Source organism: Podarcis tiliguerta, assembly GCF_965153285.1.
Source record: "Podarcis tiliguerta genome assembly, chromosome: 6".
NCBI lineage: Eukaryota > Metazoa > Chordata > Lepidosauria > Squamata > Lacertidae > Podarcis > Podarcis tiliguerta.
Genome location: NC_139539.1, coordinates 59,909,638 through 59,935,044, shown reverse-complemented (window position 1 = coordinate 59,935,044; position 25,407 = coordinate 59,909,638). Strand labels below are relative to the sequence as shown.

Sequence of the window (25,407 nt, the reverse complement as noted above, 5' to 3'; positions counted from 1 at the left end):
AAAAGGACAGCTCTTTAGTCGTGGTTTATGGGAAAGGTTGAGGCAACTAAGAGAAGGTCCTGCTATTAGGCAGAGGGAGGCAATGGATGGAGTAGGTGAGGGGTAAGAACAGAGCTGGGTGCTCACAGCCTGCCCTGCGCCCCCTAAGCTAACCTGCTGCTCTGGGGAGCTGTGGGGGATGCTGTTCCCTCACCAAGCTGCCAGTTCTGCTTGGCTTCTGTATGAGTAATGGGGGGGGGGGGGTTGCGCCTCAGGCAGCAAAATGGCTTGAGCCAACCAGGAAAATAAATGAAAGTAAGCTAACAGAAGACTGCTCTTACCTAAAGTGGGTTTGTGGTTTTACCAGCCGAAGCAAGAGAAAAGTAGTCCGCTCCTGCTGACGGGCATGGTGTTAAGTTTTGTTAGGAAGGCAGAATGAGGTACAGTATAATATGTGTATGGATAGCGTCATGGTCGCTCGATGGCACTGGGCTTTATTTGACTCTGGGTGGAGCCAGGACTTTCCTGTTTCCGCTTTGTTCTTGTTGGAGAGGAACAATAAAGTTCTTGTTTAGGTTCTTGGCTGGTATGTCTTCTAAGTGTTCCCTGTCAGTAAGCTACTTTGAGCATGCCTACCAAACATTTTAGGCTGTGTTAATTGATTTAAGCTGCAATCCTATCCATACTTGCCAAGCTAGAGAGAGAGCATGCTTTGAATTAGTACAGGGGTCTGCAACCCGTGGCTCCAGAGCCGCATGTGGTTCTTTTACACCTTTGCCGCGGCTACGGGGCGGATACCAGCAAGGGGAGGAGGCGCATTGTGCGCCCCAAAACTCCCCACTGTGGCGGGCGCTGTACTGGCTGTGGCGTCGCATGGGGGCGGTGCATGCGTTAGTCACGCACCGTCCCGACGTCACCTTCCTGCCTGCTGTCAGATCGGAGGGCAGCGGCGCGCATGCTTTAAATGTCGCAATGGTTTTGCGGCTCCCATGTTTTTTTTCCTTCGGAAACGGGTCCAAGTGGCTCTTTTTGTCTTAAAGGTTGCAGACCCTTGAATTAGTATAAGGACAGTGGTCAGACCATGGCAGCGGCTTCTGGGACAGACTGGTTTTCCCAACATTGTTCTTTTAGAAATGCGATGGTTTAACATGCAGCTTTTTAAAAGGCCTGGGAAGAGGGCATAGTTTTCAGGAAGACTTGCAGCTCTGCTCCTCTCATTTTAGGAGTTGGACATATTTTGGGGCCTCCTCAAATTATAATGTGACCCGGGGGCCCTATTCATTTTTAGCCTCATTCACATTCTGCCTCAGGATGAAACATATGGATGGAAAAGAAATAGAACTACAAGCCGTTTCCTATTGGAAGTCTGTAAGGTGAGGAACTTTAGGCCTGGGGAGCAAATGTAGCCCTAAAGGCCTCTCTTTTTAGCATTCAAGCCATACCTCTCACTGGTCTTGTTTCATTCACACACTCTCTTTGAATGTCTTTATGGGTCTAATATAACTCTGATAATGCCTCTTGCTTGCTTGGATGAAAGACAAGAAAGAAGTGTGTGTGTGTGTGTGTGTGTGTGTGTGTAGAAACTAGTCTACAAAAGTAAAATTCACATTAATTGCTCTGCCTACTTCCCTCTGGCCCTGCCCACCACCAGAATATGGCCCCCAGAAGGTTGTCTAAAATGGAATGCTGTTGTCAAACAGAAAAAGATCTCCAACCCTGGTTTAGGCCTTATGCCTTGCTACAAATGGAGGCAACCTATGCTCCACAGGGGGGAAAAGAACCTTTAACAGGGACCTAGTGGGTGGCAACACAGGAGAAAAGCCAATCCATTTCATTATGGCTCCATATGTAGTATATCCCACATTCTCAAGATGCTGCAGCTAAATCTGAGCTAGAATACTGTCTATTTATTGACACATCATTTTAAATAGATACAAGAGGATCAGGTTTACTCACCCATATCAGGATGCAAATCGAAGTAGAGGAACTTATTAGTACAGGAAAACATGTTTGAAATTGCTGACCGAAAACATTTCCGGTACTGGATGAGTTGCTTACCTAAGAAGCAGCAGCAAGGGACTGAACCCCTGAGCCAAGTCTGTCACCTTTAGAGACAATTTTCCACTGCTGCATCATGGGGAAGAAAAAGGACCAGATTTATGAAGGATATGTGTCTGGAATTTCCTAGATAAAGCCAGGATTTGGCCATCAGAAACAGTGGGCAAAATTGCTTCAATGTACGGGAAAATCTGGATGTATGGCAACTCATGCCAAAAGTGTAGATTTTGTTGAATTTCCTTTACAGTAGCTCAAAATCTTCTTCTTTTTGAGATTTTGCCCCCCCCCCCCAAATCTCAACAACTTTTGTTTCCAGATTCTCACTTTATGAAATATGGCAACACTAATATACATCCTTTTTTATTTTTGAAGGTACTATTTTAACACTTTGCTAATTGCCGCCTAGGGGTCCTTTGGTAGGAAAAGTGGGATACACAACTATTATCATTACAGTGGTACTTTGAGTTACAAACGCCTCAGGTTACAAATGCTTCAGATTACAAACTCCGCTAATGTGGAAGAGTTACCTCGAATTGAGAACTTTGCCCCAGGATGAGAATGGAAATCGTGTGCCAGTGGCACAGTGGCAGCAAGAGGCCCCATTAGCGAAAGCACGCCTCTAGTTAAGAACAGTTTCAGGTTAAGAATGGACTTCCGGAACGAATTAAGTTCATAACTAGAGATACCGCTGTATTATTATTTCACTCCTCCTCCTTATTTAGGAGTGTGCTCTTAGTGCTTCTTTTTAATTCTATTCTCTCTTAGCAGGGCCTGCCCAAGACCTTCTGGCACCTGAGGCAAACCACAAAATGGCGCCTCCCTCCCCACCAGGGAAGAACAGGTAAGTGAATATCTACATCAGGTACAAAAAGGGAATAAAGATCTGCATTGGGATCTGCTGCCCCTGTGCATCCTGCTGCCTGAGGTGGTTACCTCACCTTGCCTCATGGGTGGGCCGGCCCTGTCTCTTAGTCATGAAAGATGCGGGGGGTGGATTGTGGAAATATATGCTATTAATTGGTTTAGCACAGAAAGTTGACTGGTGCCTTGATGACAACTCTGTTGGAAAGTACTGCAAAAGTGTAATGCAAAACTGATCGATAGATTAAATGCACCAGATATATTCTGTTTGAGAGGCGGAACAAAATAATTTACAGTAATAAAACATAAAAACATTATTTTTAGCTCCCCATCTGCCAAGCTGCCCACAATTAGCAAATGCAATATACTTCCTGGCCTACAGAATGTTCTTCAGAGCACATCAATGAAAGCTGAAACACATGCTTGGGGAATACATCTGCTCTTAATCTGCAGCATTCTGAAGTCAACACAAATATTTTTGCTATTTCCCCCTTAACTCTCAACAATCAGAAAGCCTGTGGCATGCTACAGCGGAAGAGCTGAAAACCGAACGAGACTGCAATTCGATATACACTTACCTTGGAGGAAGGTCCATTGAATTCAGTGTGTCTTACGGGAAGACAAGCCCAGTGAAGCAATGAAAACCTGGGAAGTAGTAGAAAGTAACAAAACGAGACCCAGTTTTAAAAAAAATGATAATTAAAATATCAGATATCCAAATAACTCTGTAATGATATAGAATAAGCAAGACTGAGACCCCACCTGCACTATACATTTAAAGCAGCATCCTAACACTTTAAATCAGAGCTTTCCAAACCATGTGTCATGACAGGTTAGTGTGTCAGCTGCAGTGTGTAGGTGTGTCGTGTGAACGCTCCCTGGGCTCCTCCCAGAACTGGAAAGGGTTTGTTTAGCATCCAGTTTGCTAGTAAAACTGAATACTGTGTGGCAAAATGATTCATGTCTAAAAAGTGTGTCACCAGCATGAAAAGTTTGGAAGGCTCTGCTAGTCATGACTTCCCTAAGGGATCCTGACAACTGTAGTTGGTTAAGGGTGCTGAGCGTTTGTAGGAGACCCCTGTTCATCTTATAGAGCTACAATTCCCAGAGTCCCCTAGAAAGAGGGATTGGTGATTAAACTACTCTGAGAATTGTAGCTCTGTTAGACAGTCTCCTAACAATTTTTTGCACACTTCACAAACTAGAGTTCCTCCTTCCTGGGGCTCTTTGGTGGACGCCATGACTGTTTTAAATCATATGATATTGCTTTAAATGTATCAAAAAGATGGGGTCTCAGACAAAGGCAGACCATAGTATAGCGGTTAGATTTCTCATATATAATTTACTGGAATTCACCGAGACCTTATAAAACTATCAGAGGAAAAAAACTATGTAGGAAAAGCCTTCGAATTGTGTATTCCAACATTCTTTTCTGAAACAACAAACGGTTTTGTAGTTGATCTCCTTAATTAATTCCAGTAAGAAATATTATGCATGACAGACTACTTTTTATTTATTTTTTTTAAAAAGATGATAATAATAAGAATACTATCTGGGAATAATTTGTAAAGTGAATGTAACTATGTGGAAGCAAATGTTGCAATGTGAGAAACCGGCTTCCCATAGATGACAACATTGCACATTTGTTGGTCACATGGGCTTACAACCGCATTGCAAGAATGTCTGTATATTCCTTCCAAAATATGCCTCCTGCTTCATACTTTCCAATTATACTAATAAATAGTGTAATTTATGGACATTTCCCCCAAAACATTTAGTACAGTGGTGTCCAAACTTTTTTCAAAGAGGGCCAGATTTGATAAAGTGAAGTTGACCTGTTTTACCCCACAGTTGTTGAGCTTTGGACTTGCCTGATTTAGTAGAAAGATTCCTCATTCTTTGTCAAACATGCTTCTGGAAGGAAAGGGAGAATAACCATGGAGGCAATGTTCAGCAAGAAACAGTGCAGCTGCCAAATGTTTAAGGCTGTGCACACACCATGTGCAAAACAAAAAATAGAATTAAAAACACTTTTCACTACTCTCTGTGCTGTGAAACTTTAATAAAACACTATCGTGTGGTGTACTACTGCTCCTAACTCCTACAAATAAAAACAATGTTGTAGCGCTTTAAGCATCCCATTTTGCCAAGCATGGCTATCGCACGAGCACCAGTGAGATACAAGGAGCATTGCACCCTTTCCCCACATACCCCATTACCATTTCTGGAACGCTCAGCAGTCTGAAAGTAATGCTGTAAAAGAGATCACCATAATTCCTGCAAAACGGTGACTGGCTCAAGGCCATTGAATGAGCTACCCCCTCTTAAAAAGCAAGGCTAGCTACAACATTCACACACACATATATTCTGGCCCTTGAGTCCAGTCCAAAATATTTATTCTGTAAGTTAAGATAATAATTACATCATTGTTCTATAGCTGGGTGAGACATGGGATACCATTCTTTCAAAAGTGGATTGGGGGTGAAATTATTTCTATATTCATTATTGCCCCTTGAATGAGAAATGTTATTTCTGTTTATTAGCAGTGGAAACATGAGGTTTTCAGTTACAGTTGCAATCCAGAGATATCTGAGCTGATAACTTTTTACTTTTTTTTAATAAAAGGGTTTAAGTTATCACAAAGTCTTGCTATTTGATTTCTACAAGACTTGGAAGTTTTGCTCCCCGCTGTGTTTGAAGCCCTCAGGTACTGCTCTGTTTTGCAGCAGAAACGTCAGAGAGAATATATTCAGTCAGCCGCTGTAGACTGAATTTCATTTTGCTCTCCGAATGAATAAAGGCAAAAAGTGCAACGTCCGCTGGGTCATACACTCTGAAATGTGAGAGCCATCAACTTCTTAATTGAAGTTTATAAGAATGAAAAGGAAAAGCCTCTTCTAAAGAGTTGGGGGGGGGGGGCTTGCATCAAGCGGAAACAATGGAAGAAGTGTATAATCTTGAGGGCTTGGGATCTTAGAAACTGATGTGACCATTTGAAATAATGTTGGCTTTGCTGTGGTGAGATACAGTCAGTCATCTGGTGAGCAGCACTCAAGATTTATAAACAAGGAACAGAAATAAGGGATTGGGGGGGAAGCAGACTCTTTTTAATCCTCCATCCTCTCCTATTAATCCCTTTCCTGTTATTGTTCTCTGGAGTATAAAAGGAGGGACATTTTTTTAAAAATCCGTTCAGATGTACACTGACACCCTTCTCATTTGGAGACCCTCAAACTACTCTGAATTAGTAGTTTCTTCTCAGGTGATAATAAGCCAAATGTGAGGCTAGAAACATGCAAAGGTTAAATGATGCAATGGGGGTCATTAAATAGGGGGGGGGGCATTATATAATGCTTCTTTAAACAGACTGAGAAATTCCCTCCCAACTTCCAGCACATGCATCACTTACCTTTCCATTTGAGAAACATTTGCATGATTTTATGTTCCTTTTCATGTTTCTTTCACTTTATACAGTATGTGACAAAGTGGCTTTCCAAAGCTTTTGACTGTTCCTTAAATACAAATTCCTAATCTGTTGTCTATTTGCAGTTTTTGTCCAAAAACACCCTCCCTCCCTTTGTTTTTGAGGTCACAGTTTGCTTCAAAGGGGTATTCTAAAAAAACGGAAAACTTTCCCCCTTAATCTGTTTTACTGCGTACTCTTATGCATTATTCTGGGCTTGATGGTTCTGCGATATTCAATCCTCTCCCATATTTTGTTGTTTTCAAGTTGATGGTTGCATTAAAAGGGCACTGGGGGCAATTTACACCTGAGTTAAAATGAATGGGGTGTGTGTGTGTGTGTGAGAGAGAGAGAGAGAGAGAGAGAGAGAGAATATGAATGAATGAATGAATGAATGAATGAATGAATGAAACACCACATGCCTGCACTCTTGGGGTTTAAACTTTCATTCAAGTATTCTTTGCTCCAGTATTGAACAGCAGGGGCACAAGGAGCAACCCAACCCCTGGAATTGCATGCTCTTCCCCCACCATCTCTTGGGGCCCCCAAAACCACACCCCTCACTCGCTCAGCTTTACACCTATCTTAAGCACCTTTTGTTTTGCTGGAATGGGCCCCTAAATTGTAATACTCTTGTTTGCCTGGATTTGGAGGTTTGTATGCGAATGTAGCAACCTCTGACTTGTGTGGCTGGAACATAACCTACTGTACAAAGGTCAGAATCTCATGCATTACTCTGCCTACTTTTGCCTCTGGCCCTGCAGACATTATCATGCAGCCCCCTATATATTACCTATGGGGGAATGGGCCCCTGTGCTGGAAAAGACTCTCCTCTAAATCATCTTCTAAATTTTGATTAACATTTATTAAACTGCAACCTTCATTAGGGTGGAGAAGTGGTAACAACATTCCAATAAATATATATATTGAAATAAAACAAGCATATAGTAAAGAGTGCATTTTAATCCCTTTTTTTGTTTGCATATTTTATTTTGAAAGGAAATGCATGAAGACCACCACCCTAATGTTAACTTAAAATGTTATCCAGCATAACAATTACACCCGAGCTACTAGCTGGTTTAGGCGAACAGTGACAGTCAACTTGGTTAGATTGTTTATCCAGGAGATTTCAAAATAGAACAGAGCAAAGAAAGTCATTTGGGATAATTAAAATGTGTCCAAAGAAGTCTTCCTTGCAGAATTGGAAAGCAGCATTTAAGTTCCATAAATCAGTTAGATTAAACAAGTGAGGTTGCTATTTTATAAGATTCCAGCCTTTAGAATAGCAGCTGTTAGGCGCTTTTGAAATGTGTCAGTAAAATTTAAGGACAAATGTTAAAGGTTTCTTACCAGTCGGGAGCAGCAAAAAATGTTTACAGTTTTTCCAAATGTTTGACTATTTCAATTACATCAGCACAATTCAGAAAAAAAGCTTTTGCCTTCTACTACAGAGCAGAATTAAAAGCTCAGGGTTGTTTAGAATCATGTTCTTTCATTTTGTGCCATGGATTTTAATAGCTGAGAGTCAGAAAACTGCTATTATAAAACTTTCTTTGAGGCATTATAATTACAGAGCAACTTAATGCTTGTAGCTTCACAGCATGTGGAGGGGTGTGTGTGTAAATTTGTAGTCACTGTCTCCTGATTTGCTTTCAGAGCAGAAAGTGTATGTATTAAATATTTGCAAACTTTAGATATGAAGAATTTTCAACAAACTTTTCATTATGGTGTTGGGGGGGGAGAGTTCACCTTCCTTTGTTGGACCTTCACACACTAGATAGCCAATGTGGCCATTCTCCCCACCACCTAATACACAGACCAGTGTTCAGAAAAGCCACATAATTAAAACCTGCAAACAGCATTATTCAGCAGTATGAACCTTTGCATATTTACTCAGAAGTAACTCCCATTAAGTTCAATGGGACCTACTCCCTAGTAAGTGGCTTACTACTCCTTAGTAAGCCTTAGTAAACATACAGTGTTGTTGTTTGTCCAAGATCCCTTCCATTTATATTTCAAAGCCTATCTTCTTGTTTCATCTGCTGCCTGGTACCCAAGTACACAGAGCAAAAGGGTAGCTCAGCTTCTCCTCAGGCTGATGCATTACCTCTGATAAACAGCCATACACACAATCTTCTAATTTCCCAGAGACCTGCTCATCACTTGCGCTTACTCAACATGGAGTGCTAAAGTCAGTGAAGAGCTTTTGCAGTTCAGCACAAATTAATTCAATTGCTAAAATAAAAAATAAAATAAAAGAAGCCTGTTTTGTCGAATATGCAGTTATCTGAAGAACTGAATTCAGACTAAGCCCAATATTCAACTATTGGCAGAGTAAGTTTTCAGACCAGCCTTAATCCAATTAACAGGGTAGAGCCAGAATCCTCTTGCAGATACAAATGGCTTTAGCACAAATTCATGCCACATGGGTTTCAACCGTAGTCCAGTTTATCTAGTCTTCTCCTCCAAAGATTGATGAAGGGCAGGACAGATAAGTCAAAATTCTGTAGGTGCTTCTGATCTCTTTTGTGGGGTTCCAGAAAACATACAAATTGCATCCTGGGATCCTATATTTAGATTTATGGGCAGGAGAAAATGACTTCAGTTATCACCGCAAGATTAACAGATGTTCTAAACTACCACTAATGGAACATCAAGGCATGTTGCTCCATCAGATGACTGCTATATCTGAACACTCTCTAAAAATCAGATTAATAAACTGTTTAGTTAAGCATCGCCTCGTCAGATGGTGGAATCTACTAACATCACAGAATTTTCTAATTTATTTTGGGACCATATATTGATTAACTGCTTTGTTAAGGATGAGAGCAAATGTGTTGCCTACACAAATGGATTTCCACAAATTAAGCCTTGTGGTCGTTCAGCTTTTTTGCCGCACCAGTCAGATATATTAGGTGAAGTTGCAAAAGGGGGGGGTGGGGAGGAAGACAAACACAAACTCCCAAACATCTGGATCTAATTGGATTCTGGTAGGATGTGCAATAGCGGGTAAGGAAAGGAAAGTGTGGGAGGGATTGCTCAACTGCTCTTTTGCATAAGGAAATTAGGCATTTGTGAAAATATTTATTGCTATCTCAAATCCAAACTGGGACTAAGTGTTGCATAAAACTAAAGATGCAGAACTCTATGCCATTCACTCATCACAGAAAACTAACTTATAGCACAATGCATCTAGAGGCTGGGGCAGATGCAACTGGCCATTGGAATTAGCTTTCCCACAACAGCTGCCCTTTCCCTTCACACCCCTCACTTGCACCATATAAGATTGCTCTACACATTAGTTGCACTTAACATGCATCAAAATCAATGGGACTTAAGTGGTGGCCAACTTTTCATGGTGATTTCACTTAGATCTTACTGCAACTAACCAACCTAAATAATCACATGATACACTTTCAGTTTGTTTGTGGGGAAATGTCCTAATATGGGCTGTTCAATTTGTTTTCTTCATTTTCAGTCTGCGCATTGCATTGCAATTTGCCACAACCCTCTCCTGACTGACTGTCCAAGCTTTCTAAAATCAGATCAGTAGCTGCACAACTGTTTCCATTCAGGAAACAGTCAGTAGAGAAGCTATGCATTCTTTCCCCATTATTTTAAATGGCCAAGATACTTTCCCCCTACCCTGTGCTTCCATTTCCATAGCTGAAAATGGTACTGTAGGGCTCTTTGGTGCATGTTTCCCAGCTCTGAGTAGGCAACCCACTCTGTTTGATTTACCGTATGTATTATCGCTGTATGCTGCCAGTACAGTAGATCTGGTAGGCTGAGGCCACTGGTGACATAGTCATATGCTGCATATGTGACCACTCTAGCACAATGCACTGCTAGAGGGCAGTGGTGATGCAGCACTGCCCCCGGGGTATGGCCCAAGGCATACTCAAGCAAGTCTGGGATGGGATATTAGAGCTGAGACCTATTAACCACATGCATAGCTCATTACGTTTCATGATGGAAGAAAGGTGGGACATAAATGTAAGGAAATGTAAATGTATTTGATTTAAATAGCACTTGAGCAAAACACTGCCTCTGCAAGAACTTGGTCATTTAGTGTGGCACCACTGACACTTTGGAACTCCCTGCCTATTGAAATCAGACAGTATTCACTGCATCCTTTTTGTTGCCTGATGAAGACATTCATATTTAAACAAGCCTACCGAGATATTGGGGTGCGGGTGGTGCTGTGGGTTAAACCACAGAGCCTAGGACTTGCCAATCAGAAGGTCAGCGGTTTGAATCCTTGCGACAGGGTGAGCTCCCGTTGCTCTGTCCCTGCTCCTGCCAACCTAGCAGTTTGAAAGCAGCTCAAAGTGCAAGTAGATAAATAGGTACCGCTCCGGCGGGAAGGTAAACGGCGTGTCCGTGCGCTGCTCTGGTTCTCCAGAAGCGGCTTAGTCACTCTGGCCACATGACTCGGAAGCTGTACGCCGGCTCCCTCGGCCAATAAAGCAGGATGAGCGCCGCGACCCCAGAGTCGGTAACAACTGGACCTAATGGTCAGGGATCCCTTTACCTTTACCTTTACCGAGATGTTTAGGAAGTTTACCGTATATGTGTTTTGATCTGCTTTAGTCTATTCTATTGCAGTTTTAACTTTCTGTATGTTTTAGATTATGGTTGTAAAAAATCTTTAGTGATAATTTTATTGTTTTATCTTCTTTGTAAACCACTTTGAGGTTGTTGTTTTTCCCTACAATTGAGCTATATAGCAATTTTATGAAACAAACACGCACTAAGCTGCTGCTTTTGTCAAGGCATGTCAAAGGTTTTGTCATAGTGACTGCAACAGAGACAGAAGAAACTTCCTAAGTCAACTAAGGGTGTTTGCAAACAGTCAACAAGTTTGCCTATGATCTGTGTCAGCATGATGGGAATTGCTACGGTTTGTGAAATAATTTAAAATAAGCATGCAACGTGTGTCCAATGCAAAGGCTATGTGCAGCCTGAAAAGCATTCAGCTATTACTGACCCATTTCTGCCGATAGCAATCTTTCTTGCCCCATTCAGGCATCCAGACCGATTGACCTGAATTGCAATAGTCAGTGGACGCACAAATGACAAATTGTTTTCCTCTGCTCTCCCTCCCCCTTTGTTGTGTCAGGAAAGAAATGAACATGTGGGCTATGTTAACTTTTGCATCGCAGTGCTACACTGGAAAGTGGTGTGTGTGTGTACCCTTAGCAACAAAATAACCAGCAGCACTAATTGCAATGCATATTTGCGCAGACTGAAAATGAAGAAAACAAATCGAACAGCCCATATTAGGACATTTTCCCACAAAAAACCTGAAAGTGTATCGTGTGATTATTTGGGTTGGTTAGTTGCAGTAAGATCTAAGTGAAATCACCATGAAAAGTTGGCCACCACTTAAGTCCCATTGATTTTGATGCATGTTAAGTGCAACTAATGTGTAGAGCAATCTTATTCATGCTCACTCAGAAGAAAGGCCCAGTGTGTTTAACGGGCCTTGCTCCCAGATGTGTGCATGGAATTGTGGGCTTAACTCTGGATCTGGATCTAACTCCAATGTGTTCATATGTGACCATTGTTGATGCAGTATAGTGGCATGCAAAAGGGAGCTACTTTAAAATTCAAATGTACATTCTAGTTTATGTAGGTTATCAACATGGGGGTGCAAATAGCACAGAGATTGATGGATGGATTATATTTCTATGCCGCTTTTCATTCAAATGAATCCCAGATAGGCTTAAACAACAACAACAACATGATAGAACATAATACAATATCACATAAATCACATAGAATAATCAATAAATCATCCCTGAAGCAATTATAATCTATAAAACACTATTAACAAAGCAACAACTAACAAAATAAGCTAAACATCACACTTAAAGCAAAAGTCATATTCTATGCTTAATAAATCACTACAGCATTTATAATCTATACAACAATATTAACAACATCTAGCAACCAAAATCTAAACTAAGCAGCATTAAGTTCATACTCACTGCGTCCACACCATCATGACTCATCATCTTTTACTTTTTTCAGCTCAGTAAAATACACATCCACATAATGCCTATGGCAGCAACTCTCTTCTGAAGGTTCTTCTGGCTGGAGGTGGGGCATTGGAGGTGAAACAAGCCACCCACTGATGGCAAACAGAGCATCTCTCTCATCAGTTCTTCCTCTGGAAACAGGTCCCTTATGAAGGCACCTAGGGCTGGAGGGTGGGGCAAGGCAGGTGGGAAAAGCAATGACTTGCTGGCCAAGGTGAACACAGTGGGCAGGATTCACCTAACAAACTCCATCACAGCTTCCGTTTGCTCACCAGGGCTTCCCCCATCCTCCCACTGCACCTCTTCCATTGGCTCGAGGGAAGGGGGGGTGTCAGGAGAATCCCCAAAAAGCATGTGGGGAAAGGGGGATAATTCCATCTGGCAAGCTGATATGCTTGCGCAGACATAATGTTGAATTCCACCGATAGTATCCCCCAGACCCTGCATGTGTAGCGTGCTGGATTATTTTGGGAGATTTGATGTGCTTGATTAAATGGGACAGTTCTTTGCTCGTCACCTTCACTAACCCCAAATCCTTCTTCACTACCACTTCCACTGTGAGCCTTGCTGTTTGCAGTGCTGACTTAATGATGTGTTGGTCGAAGAGGTACCTGCCTTTTGCAAGGATGTATCCCATTTCTGATGTGAACTAAAGAAGGGAGCCAACAAGGGGGAGTGTCTCCCCTTTTCAAAAATCAGAACTGATGGCATTTTCTTTTTTTAAAAAAGGAGGGGACCTGGATTTTACTTTTAGTTATAGAGTACAGTGGTACCTCGGGTTAAGTACTTAATTTGTTCCGGAGGTCTGTTCTTAACCTGAAACTGCTCTTAACCCAAAGCACCACTTTAGCTAATGGGGCCTCCCGCTGCTGCTGCGCTGCCAGAGCACGATTTCTGTTCTCATCCTGAAGCAAAGTTCTTAACCTGAGGTACTATTTCTGGGTTAGCGGAGTCTGCAACCTGAAGTGTCTGTAACCTGAAGCGTATGTAACCCGAGGTACCACTGTATTATAATTTCTAATCGCTTTGCATGTTGCTCCATATCAGGGATGAGCCCTTTGGGACAGGAGATAAGTACAAAGAACAAAGCACTGAATTCAGCAGCGAAATGAGTACACGCTGTCCTTCTGTTCTTCCGTACAATCTTCTACTGTTCAGCTGCTCAGAGGATAATGGCAAAACAATGCCAACTGCATATCCACAACAACTGGGGAACAGCTGTAACCACAAGGAAACTCGTGAGCACCTGGGCCTCATACGTGTTAGCTTAATATCTTGCTGGCTGGGACTAACAGCTCATACATTCACAGGCAGGTTTGGTTTTGTCCTTTGCCTAAAATTAGACAGACAGATGCACCTAAGGTAGGTTCAGTTGACAAGCATCTGGTTGCTTTAGATCCCACTGTATGGAAGGTTATTTTAGCCCTCTCTGGAGGCGCATTTTGACAGCAGCCATGCTTTAACATAGTGACATTTTCAGTTAAACGTCTCAACACATGAAAACTGAGGTCTATGCTAGATACTATAGGCAGAGGCGCGTAACATTATCAGGACAACAATTTCAAATATTGAAATGTGGCTTCCAGAGGGAACAACAGAGATCACAGAAGTGGCAGGGGAGGGGTTACATAATATTTCCCCCCCTGCAACTCCCCCCGTGGATTTCTCTCTGCAGAATACCAAGTATGTGTTGCTATTTGGAATCCTGATCTATAAAGATCAGGAGAACCGCTTTCATGCCCAATTTGGAATTCTGCAGGGGGAAGCTTGGTGAGTATGATCTGAAACAGGAAATAGTGGGGAGGAAAGGGTTAAGTTCCCCGTTCTCCCCTGATGCATCTCTCATCCTGATCAGAGATTCTTGAACTTAGAAGTTGCTTACCACATACAGGGAGATTTTGGCCTCTTTATTCCCAGCGCTGAGCTTCTTAAAGTCTGTCTATGCACATTAGTTTAGGGCAGGGTTGGTCCAAGACATTTTGGCACTTGAGACGAACTGCAAAATGGTTCCCCCTCTCCCCCGCCAGGGAAGAAGGGGACAGTGAAGATCTACATTGGGAATAAGAAGGGGAATAAAGATCTACATACAGATCTTCTGCCCTTGGGCATCCTGAGGTGGTTGCCTCACCTGGCCTCATGGGTGGGCCGACTCTGGTTTAGAGGGTTGATGGCTGTATTTCAGAGTTGTCAGTCATCATTGTACAGTCATACCTTGCATCCCAAACGCCTTGCAAGCTGAAGGTTTTGGCTCCCAAACACCGCAAACCCAGAAGTGACTATTTTTAGAAGCCGAATGTCCGACGGGGCTTCCACGGCTTCCAGTTGACAGCAGGAGCTTCCTGCAGCCAATCAGAAGCTGCACTTTGGTTTCCAAACATTTCAGAAGTTGAACGGACTTCCGGAATGGACTCCGTTCGACTTCCAAGGTACGACTGTACTTACATTCACATTGTATGTCCTGCCATGGTCACAGGAAGAACTGGTTCTGGAAGTTTTTGCAGCACTTTAAATAAGTACTTTGAAAAAGCTGAAATCTAGCACCATAACCAGTATTGCAGCAGTGCTGATAATGGCTTTCAATAATACTCATGATAAGGGGTCCCCTTTCTTCAAGATCCAGAGCACTTTTGGAACTATTTTTAGCTTTGCATAAGAGAAAATGGGTGCATATGTACAAATTCGCTAAAGGAGCCCTTACAAAAGAAAACAAAAGTGCCATTTCCCCCTTAACAGTTCCATTGGCTAGACTAGGTGTTATTTGCAATCCTTTATATTACCCTTTTATTTATCTGGGCTAGACCGAAATCAGGAATTAGACAAACTGAGTAAATAACTGCATCCCCCTCCACCCCAAAGAAAAGTTCCCCTTCTTTCATCACAGTGGTTCCAGTGATCAAATTACTGACACTGGATCACAACGGTTGCCATGGAAGTGTTATTGGGGATGCTGCTTCTGTTTATTTAGAACACTGTTAGTCCCCAGGGGTCAAGAAATGCCTAACAAGATGTGTAAACATTTTGATCAAATCTACAATATGCCTCTTCTGCAGCGGCAACATTTCAGATTCCTGTATCATTATGCAACAAAACCTCCTAGCTTTAATGGTCTTAACAAAATCAACTGCTCAGGTATATGAAATATACCATTATCTCCTCTAAACAGAGTATATAGAGAAATAGTTGCCTGGACAAAGCCTAAGATTCCTGGCAACTTTGAACATTCTGACTGCACAAACCCGGGAGGAAATGACCAGATTCTTACTGGAAGGAAATAATAATAAATAATAAATCAGGTGGTAAAAGTGATCCGTGCTTTTTCCAGCAAGTAGAGAGAAACTCATTCAGGAAGAAGTTGCCCTGAAGAACTTACCTAAAGGTAGGGGAAGTCAAAGGATCCTTCATATTTTTGGCTCCAGAAAGTTTTTAGTTTCTGATCTGGACATCCATATGGAACAGAGTTCTGTCTGTGCTGTGGAAGACGAGGTGAGTTGAATTTGAAGGAGGGAGGCTGTGCAAGTGAATAGGTGGACAGGCCTGCATTTGTGCAGGCTCTCTGTGTATTTGTGAATACTAGTCAAGTCAAGTAACTAGGAGGCAAGCAGAGTTATGGGTCAATGATGCATGGAGTCTAGCACTACAACTTTTAATAGATTAATCGGTTTTAAAAAACCAGTAAAATAGTAACCTCCGTTAGTTGTGAAATAGACTTTTATATTATTATTGCCTATTTTTATAAACGAGTGTATGCATAAAAGAGGCTGCTGGATCAGGCCAGTGGCCCATTTAGTCCAGCATCCTGTTCTCACAGTGCCTATGAAAAGCCCAGTATTTTATCATGGAAGCATTCGAGCTGCCAAGATGCTGGCTTGAAAAACTACCCTTGATGAAAGTTGAATCATTCAGTCAATTAAGAATCATAGCATTCATTGGCTTAGATTTATTTAATTGGCTGGCAGCTCTAAGTAAGAAGCCCATAATCTGCTTTAGCATAATGCTTTAATCCACTTCTGCCTGCCAGTCTCTCCTGTCTCTCTCAGGTGTCCTCCACAGCCTCTTGTAAATTTTGGCTCCTGGTTGCCAGTCAGTGCCCAGTCACAGAGAGGCCACCAAAAGATGGTGAGGAAAGATTACAATGCTTGGAGCTTTTGAGGTTTGCGGGGGTGGGAAGCTGAATAAGGAGGGATTTGATGGAGGTCTATAAAATGATGTGGGAGGGGGAGGAAAATGGATGGAGAGAAGTTTTTCTTCTTTGCTCTCATAAGACTAGAGCCTGTGGTCATCCAATTAAGTTGAAAGGTGGGAGTTGCAGGACACATAAAGGGAAATGCTTCTTCACACATCATATAGTTAATTTGTTACCACGAGGCCGCAACCAGCTGGGAAAGATTTTAAAGAGGGGTTCAGTGAATTTGTGAAATATGAGTCTATCAAGGACTACTTGTCACAGTGGCAATATATAAGTTGTTTTAAACTGTTTTCAGTACAGTGGTACCTCGGGTTACATACACTTCAGGTTACAGACTCTGCTAACCCAGAAATATTACCTCGGGTTAAGAACTTTGCTTCAGGATGAGAACAGAAATCATGCTCCGGCGGCGCGGCAGCAGCAGGAGGCCCCATTAGCTAAAGTGGTGCTTCAGGTTAAGAACAGTTTCAGGTTTCTTTTGTGAAACTCTCCTACTTGTGAGCTTCCCATAAACAACTGGTTGGTCTTTGTGAATGTTGGACAAGAGCAGGACTTTTGTTCTTGTGTTCTTATAAAGTGTATCACACGCAAAGGCCTGAAATTCGAGTTCTTTAAGGACCACAGTGACCTCTACAGGCTATGAACCATGTTGGCAGCCTCTACTAAATGCATCTTTCTACAAAGTAGGGAAGAAGGTGAAAAAGATGGAAATATTATTCTAGCGCTACACCTGGCTTGAGAGCAGTACATGTGAAAAGGATCTAGGAGTCTTGGTTGACCACAAACTTGACATGAGCCAACAGTGTGACGCGGCAGCTAAAAAAGCCAATGCAATTCTGGGCTGCATCAATAGGAGTAGAGCATCTAGATCAAGGGAAGTAATAGTGCCACTGTATTCTGCTCTGGTCAGACCTCACCTGGAGTACTGTGTCCAGTTCTGGGCACCACAGTTCAAGAAGGACACTGACAAACTGGAACGTGTCCAGAGGAGGGCAACCAAAATGGTCAAAGGCCTGGAAACGATGCTTTATGAGGAACGGCTAAGGGAGCTGGGCATGTTTAGCCTGGAGAAGAGGAGGTTAAGGGGTGATATGATAGCCATATTCAAATATATAAAAGGATGTCACATAGAGGAGGGAGAAAGGTTGTTTTCTGCTGCTCCAGAGAAGCGGACACGGAGCAATGGATCCAAACTACAAGAAAGAAGATTCCACCTAAACATTAGGAAGAACTTCCTGACAGTAAGAGCTGTTCAACGGTGGAATTTGCTGCCAAGGAGTGTGGTGGAGTCTCCTTCTTTGGAGGTCTTTAAGCAGAGGCTTGACAACCATATGTCAGGAGTGCTCTGATGGTGTTTCCTGCTTGACAGGGGGTTGGACTCGATGGCCCTTGTGGTCTCTTCCAACTCTATGATTCTATGATTATTCTTTTCGTATGAGCTAGAGAAAAGGGCGATACTCCTAACTGAAATTGCACTCCTCCTTTTCCCAGAGAATTTCACTTCTGTTAATTGTGGCTCACACTTTGGAATATGTTTTGATCTTGCTCAATAGAATCCTAAGCAAAGCTTCACAGACCACTGAAACTCTCACATGAAGGTTTTACTGAAAGCTACCCACACATTAAGTACTGCTTAAAGTCCAGAATAAAGGGTGCAACATTGGAAAGGGATATGCTGTTGTTTAGATATGGTTCCAGCATACAGTGGTGCCTCGCAAGACGAAAAGAATCCGTTCCGCGAGTCTCTTCATCTTGCGGTTTTTTCGTCTTGCGAAGCAAGCCCATTAGCGGATTAGCGCTATTAGCAGTTTAAGGGCTATTAACTGCTATTAAAGGCTTAAGGGATTAGCGGATTAGCTGCTAAAAGGCTATTAGCAGCTTAGCGCTTTAGAAAAAGGGGTTGGGGAGCGAAAAAACCCCTCAAGAATCGCAAGACATTTTCGTCTTGCGAAGCAAGCCCATAGAGAAATTCGTCCTGCGAAGCACCTCTGAAAACGGAAAACCCTTTCGTCTTGCGGGTTTTCCGTCTTGCGAGGCATTCGTCTTGCGGGGCACCACTGTATTGATAACACCACTCACCTTTTGATTTGAGAAATATTTATTCCAAAATCCACTGTTGGGCAATACAGTTATCAGAGCCAACCAAAATGTCACAAAATAGCTCAGATTTTTCTAGATTTCTTTTTATCAGGTTATATGTTACCCAAACTGGGTGGGTCAGATCCCACCCTGCAAAAAAAGAAAACCACATCCTAAACTTAGGCTGGATGTTGCAGCCTTGAGGTCTGCATTTAGATTCAGTCTGAAGATGAAGACTGAATTAGACTGCTGAGTGCTTGCAGGTATCAGGTTACATGTAGGATTCAGGGTTGAAGAAGCAATGGCTGATGCCCATTTTTAAAAACATACAGCTGTTGTTCAGAATGTTAGGTAAAAGTCATCCATAGAAACAGAGGCTGCATTCTACACATTTACCTGGGAGTAAGTTCCATTGAACACAGCAGGAATTACATAGCACTGGTCTTCCTCAAAACTCTGAAAATATATAATCCTAAACATGGCTTCTAGGAAATAAGTTTCACTGGGAATTTGTTTGGAATAGACATGCTAGAACTAGGCTAGAGAGGACCCATATTTGCAGAGCAATTCCACCACAGAAGTGCAATGGATACACCCAAACTGGCATGCTTTGACCAAAATAAGTTTAGCATGTATTTTAAAGAGGGATGTTTTTAAAATGCACCCAGATAGTGTGTTGCAATCTAATCAGGGCTTCTTTTTCCCCACATCACATCATTTGCTGCTATTCAGGATAAACAAAGATATATATTTCACTATTAAAACTTTGAACTTGTGTCACTGAATAAAAGCGAGAGCAAATATTTTCCTCCTTCCTGGGACTTGGTATTTAGAAGCTGTCATGTCCAATTATGATGGTAGTTTTCCCATTAAAAAGGGTAAGGGAGGGAAGGAGACACCCAAAAGTAATTTGGAGGCCTCATTATGTGCTCTATCTGGGCTCTCTTGACTGTGGGGACGGGGCTTGCAGCATGATTAGTTTTCCCAAAACCAGAGCAACTGCATACATTAATGGTTCTTGACACTTGCAGGAAAAACTGTGCAGAGTAGTTTATTGGGCTCCTCTGTTAGTGGCAAAGTTCAGGCAATTTGAATGCACAGCTATTAGAAGCCTTAGATGAAGGCCCTGATCTGTTTATCTCACTCTAACTTCATGTACAGTTGGGACATGCTGTTAACGAAGATGGGGGAAGGAAAAAGGGGTCCCTGTCAAAGAACAGCGGATAAAAAATGTAGTCTAGTTGGAAAACAGCTGCCAGAGATGCTCGAAAATATATCCTGATTCAGCCACACAACTCCTAAGGCTTCTGTACTTTCTGATCACTAACACAAGACAAGCCTGCTGGATCTGCCACTGGCCTTGCTAGTCCAACATCCTGGTCTCACAGTGCCCAACTAGATGGCTGCAGGAAATCCACAAGCAGGACCCGAGCACAAGAGCACACTTTCCTCCTGCAGTTTCCAGCAGCTAGTATTCAGAATCATACTGCCTCCAACTATAAACCTCTATGCAATTCAGGTGAGGAGATTGATAAATGATCTTTTTTAGGTTGGTTAAAAGTACAGAATTATTAGGTCTAGTCCAGTGGTTCCCACTTAGCTAAGAACTGCAGGCCCCATTTTTCAAAAGCCAAGCCATGGACCCCCTACTTTTGGAAATTTTGATTTCTCTATGGTAGCTTTTGATATGTGAATGGTGCCATGGACCACTGGGTGGGGGTGCCACAGACCTCCAATTGGAAACCACTGGTCTAGTCTATTCTCTTGTGGTGGCAGGTCCCACACACATACTAGTACGCATCACAACTTGGTGACTTTCCCAAGAAGAGAAACACCTGCCTAAGCATAAAGAGAAACATTTTTGAGAGAAGGGCCGATTTGCACTCAAGCTAGTTAGTCATTTCGTTTGTGTATTATGGCTCTTATGGAAGAAATTCTTACATAGCTTAACCCTGTGTATACTTTGTTGCACTGATTCCAAGGGACTCACTCTGAAGTAAGGATACAATTGAATTTATGTTTTATATTGTCTTGGCCCCGAGGATATGGATGTCTTCATTTCCCATCTATGATCCAGCTCGCAGCGCAGCTTCACAAGTGCTTTCCGATCCAGCCGAAGAACCTCTCTGCAACGTTCCTTACTGAAATGTTGAAATGACAAGGGAAATCAAAGCAAGGACATTTGCAAACTTTAGAAGGGAATTGTAACTGCTACTTCCAGACTATCTGAAAGGAACTTCAGCTAGTGGGGGGGGGGGCACACCCCCAAAGACATATTCTTGGCTTCCACAAGATCCTTTTCAATGCCAGATCCTTTTCAACTCAAGAGTGGGCTGTGACAGCATTAGGAATTATGGTAGTTGGAGAGGGCCAAAGGAAATGAGACACGGCTGAAAACTATGTCTCATCTAGCAAAACATAGTGACAGAATTGAGAGTCTGTGGGCAGGAACGAGTGATGTCTTACACAGAACTGTACAGCGCCTAGAGCATTGACTTTGTGAATAATAAAATGAAGAAGATGATAACTGGAGCGAGTAGGGAGCTGGCATTCCAACAACATGTAATATAAAAATATATAGTAAAATGCTAATAATATCTTACCTAGTTTGGGGTTTGTTTGTTTTTGCTCCACTTGCAGCATGACTCTATAAGATTGCTATATAAACCTCAGATAGCTGATAATAAAAATAATCCATAATAAATAAAACCACTCCACAGTGATACTGCTTCATTTCTTTAATCTCTTGTAACATTTGTATCAATGGTGAATTTTGTGCAGGGCTGGCAGTGCAATCTGTGTATGGCAGATCATGGGACAAAGTTCAATTGATTCTTTGGGGTTCTTGTTTTTCTTTTGGAAACAAGACCATTCCATGGTGATTGGAAAGACAGCTGTTCACAGTGATTGTACATTTTGTTGCACAAAGCTAAAAAGAAAGCCTACACATTGCCAATAAAACCAAAGAAAACCACCTTTGTGCAGAGGATCTCCTGAGAAAGGAAGAGTAATCTTTTTCCAGGGTTTACTCCCATTGTTGTTTTTGTACAGCCACATCTTACAATTCCTGCTAAACCAAAAGGCAGTGTATACTAAGTAAGTCCATTGCACGAATGATAACGGTAACAGGTGACATTAAAAAGACAATGTATATCAGCATACACATAGTGTAAACTTTTAAAAAATATCACATCTATCCTTTTATAGGGCTTTTAAATACAGTGCTAGCTAGTATTTTTAGGAATAAACTTGATAACAGCAATTAAAACTAGCTAATTCCAATTGACAGCTGCCAGTCACTCCATGAAGCCTGTCCCAAATGGCTTCATGTGTTACATTTATGTGATGACTGTGGGGCCGGTGCGGCCTGTTCTCTCATGAAGCTGTGAAAGTTTCAGTGCAATGGAGATGAGGGGAGCCAACATGACCTGCAATGAAGGGAAAGAGGCAAAAATTAGAGAAATAAGTCAAAATCCTAGAAACAGTGCAACGTTTATTATTTCATCCTATTCAGAAGCACTGCAAAGATAGATAAAGCTAGAGATCTAGAAACCTTCATGCAGTGGCAGACTTGGGGAGTTCAAATTTCAGTGGCACCCTGTGCAATGCAACGCCAAAATTTGGGGGGGGGGCCTTCCTACCTCTCACCTTCTATTCTACATCATTGTTGTGGTATTCCCTGAGGCACCTTCTCGACTCAGCACCCTAAATCTTCCTCTGCTTCATGGCTATAATCATCCTATGCAGCGCAGACTCAATATTGGTTTTAACATTACAAAATGAATGACAACTTTCTAGCACTCATAGTTACACATTTAATAAGCTTTGGTGCTTTGTATGCCTCATTATGACCCCTTTGTTCAGAAATATGCTAATATATATTAGCATCCCTATTTCTTACGTTTCTGACCATGACAGCCTATGCTTCCTTTTTGCACCTCCCACAGTCTTCGCTACAAATAAATAAAAAATTGAGCACATTTATGAAAATCTGTATCAGTTAGTCTAATAATGAGAATCTAAGCACTCCCACTCCAGGAAAGGAGTCTCAAGGACAGATGGAACAGAATGAGGTCCTGCACGTGGCAATGAAGCCTACCTGTGGGTCTTCATATATTTTTGGTGCATCCTTTTCATAGCTATCAATATACAGTCGCACAGTTGCTCCAGCACTTCCTGTACCACTTAGTCTGAAGATGATGCGAGAACCATCAGCAAAGATCAGCCTCAAACCCTAGCAAGAGAAAAACACACAACAACAGTTTTCCTGGAAGGCCACTCCTTTCAGATTGCAGAGATACAAAAAAGTGTGTATGCGTTTAGAAAACCACATCCGACAGCTGGTGAACTCTCCTCTTTGGTGATCCTTGATATATTGCTGCTTGGGGGACAAGAGTCCCAAATTTTATTTTTTGCTGAACAGAGCGACACATGCTAAAAAAGATGCATAAAAGAAATAATATTATGCATGCCATGAAGTTATATCTCTTGTAGTTCCTTTGTCCGTTAATTATTATCCAGCTAAATGAACTACTTAGCTATGTTTATAGGAAAACTCAGGGAAGGCAGACACCACACAAAATAGAACTGGACAAGAAAAGAGCAAAGAAACATTTAAAAAAGAGCTTCTAGAGGGGCTAATGTGAAGGCTGAGGCCAGTGAAACCAGGATAGGCAAATTATTTCCAAGTGAGCTTAACTGCACCCAAGCAGGACAGATGATTTCATAGTTCCTAGAGAAGCAACCCATTTTACTATTGTTCATTGAAACAGACAAGCATTGTGTCACTTTAGCTCTGAAGTATATTTGCCTTCAATATGAGAGAAGCTCATATTGAATCCTAGAATCATACTATTGTTGAGTTGGAAGGGTCCCCAAGGGTCATCTTGTCCAACCCTCTGCACTACAGGAATCTCAATATGCTGTCCCCCATCCAATTTAAAACCAAACCAGATCCTGCTTAGCTTTGCAAATGTGCTAGCAGTTTTATTGCTGCACCACTAGGAGGATACGGCACTCTTTTTGCACCGTCTGCAACAACTATTTAGATTAGGCTTCCCAAACCTTGGCCCTCCCGATGTTTTGAGACTACAATTCCCATCATCCCTGACCACTGGTCCTGCTAGCTAGGGATCATGGGAGTTGTAGGCCAAAAACATCTGGAGGACCGAGGTTAAGGAAGACTGATTTAGATGATCAAGAGTCCAAAAGAAATGTTCTCTTGCTTTTCCAGATCAAGTCAAAAGGACCTCAGGAGATGGAGGAGATAAGAGGCATTCATTCTTATGACATTTTCCAATAGAAATTGTGATTATAAGGCTATAAATTGTGTAAGTTATTGTGTAGCATAACAGCTCCTTGTAGCCATGGGAAGAACAGAGAAGTCTGATATGGCTTCTATGCTTCCCACAGGTGACCAGGCATGGTCTTACCATTACAAAATGGAACTAAATACAAAATTAATTTTTCTCTCTCAAGTAAGCTGTGTGCATGTCTAAGGGCATCATTATAAATTGATTTATAAGGCAAAGCATATCTTTCTAGGAATTTAAATCTACAAGTCCATCTTTATTCTACCTGGTTCCTTGAGATGCTTCCATCCACAGGATCACTGTACTCAAAATTATCAGCTTTCTCCACAGTGTAAGATTTGTCCCCCGCTGATAACTTCTTCCCCACAAAAGAACGGTCAAAGAACATCGTCTCTAGATCCTTCATCATCTTGTTGGCACCATCAGCATCCACTTCTTCATAGTCATACCTAGAAGTAGTCAGGGAGACTTTAATGAGACAGAGGGGCAAATATGACCAGTAACCACCACCATCCAGACATGCCTTTTCATGTTTAGCTTTTCATACAGTCTGTGCTGGGTGCTTTCCTAGTAAACCTTCTTGCGCTGGATTAAAAATAAGGGGCAGTAAGGAGAGCTCTCTTCTTTGGTTCCTACTCAACCACCCCAGCTCCTGAATCTGCAAAGTGGCTTTTGGTCTCCCTTCCCAAGTGCCACATTCAAACAGGTTGTTTGATCAGTATTTTAACGTTTGGTGCAGAATTTGATTCTCCAAATTTGCATATCAGTTCCTTTCATGGAATATGGGGCGATGGGAGTTCTGCCTGTTCCAGCTAACCACATATAAAATGTGTGGCACTGCCATGACACAATTCTTATGTGAAATGTGCTAATCCTCACCTTGTGAAGAAGTTCCGCCCATATTTTTGCCAGTGGTCTTTCAGGATCTCTTCCACACTCTGTTTACGGACAGCGATGATTGACAGCCATGCCAAGACTGCCCAGAGTCCATCTTTTTCACGGATATGGTCAGACCCTGAAGCACACACAAATCAGACAAATGGAATAGCAGCACATCCGGAGAAAAACTTGGGTTAACCATGGTGGAATAAAACGATGTCTAATCTGCAACTCACAAAACTTGCACCTTGCACAAAATACAGGCGGTTGGTAGATGGCTGCACTAAAAGCATAATAAAGAGTAGACAATTGATGCTTCACTAACTGAGAAACATAAGTGTGCTACAATCAGAGGGCTGAAACAAGTATTTTGCATACTAAGACCTCTCTGCGGTAAAAATGTTTGTTATCTACTGGTTTGTACAGAAAACATAATCAACAATAGGTTTGGTTTATAAACTTATTATATTAAGGGCAGCATGCAAATGAATTTTCCCTTCTACAACTTCCTCTTCTTTGCCCCCCCCCCAATCTGTTCTACCCTTA

The 25,407-nt window shown here is 42.0% G+C and overlaps 2 protein-coding genes and 1 long non-coding RNA gene across 3 annotated transcripts in view; 1 reads left to right on the top strand and 2 right to left on the bottom strand.

Moving 5' to 3' along the window:
* The window catches only part of ROR1 (receptor tyrosine kinase like orphan receptor 1), a 149,440-nt gene extending 148,811 nt beyond the window's left edge, over positions 1-629 (bottom strand). The window contains exon 1 of the mRNA XM_083448021.1: positions 321-629. The gene's annotated coding sequence lies outside the window, so the exon portion shown is untranslated. The remainder of the gene's footprint in view (positions 1-320) is intronic.
* Positions 630-1,182: 553 nt separating this feature from the next.
* LOC310680984 lies at positions 1,183-21,256 on the top strand. The gene is made up of 4 exons (XR_014513041.1): positions 1,183-1,352; positions 2,806-2,878; positions 15,728-16,521; positions 20,713-21,256. It is a non-coding gene; the product is annotated as an uncharacterized lncRNA (long non-coding RNA).
* Positions 21,257-21,393: 137 nt separating this feature from the next.
* Positions 21,394-25,407, bottom strand: part of PGM1 (phosphoglucomutase 1) — a 28,696-nt gene continuing 24,682 nt past the window's right edge. Inside the window, exons 8-11 of the mRNA XM_083448108.1 lie at positions 24,862-24,997; positions 24,248-24,431; positions 22,770-22,904; positions 21,394-22,098 (exon numbers count right to left, since the gene is read on the bottom strand). Of these exons, the coding sequence (XP_083304234.1) occupies positions 22,009-22,098; positions 22,770-22,904; positions 24,248-24,431; positions 24,862-24,997 (545 nt within the window). The 3' untranslated portion in view covers positions 21,394-22,008. The remainder of the gene's footprint in view (positions 22,099-22,769; positions 22,905-24,247; positions 24,432-24,861; positions 24,998-25,407) is intronic.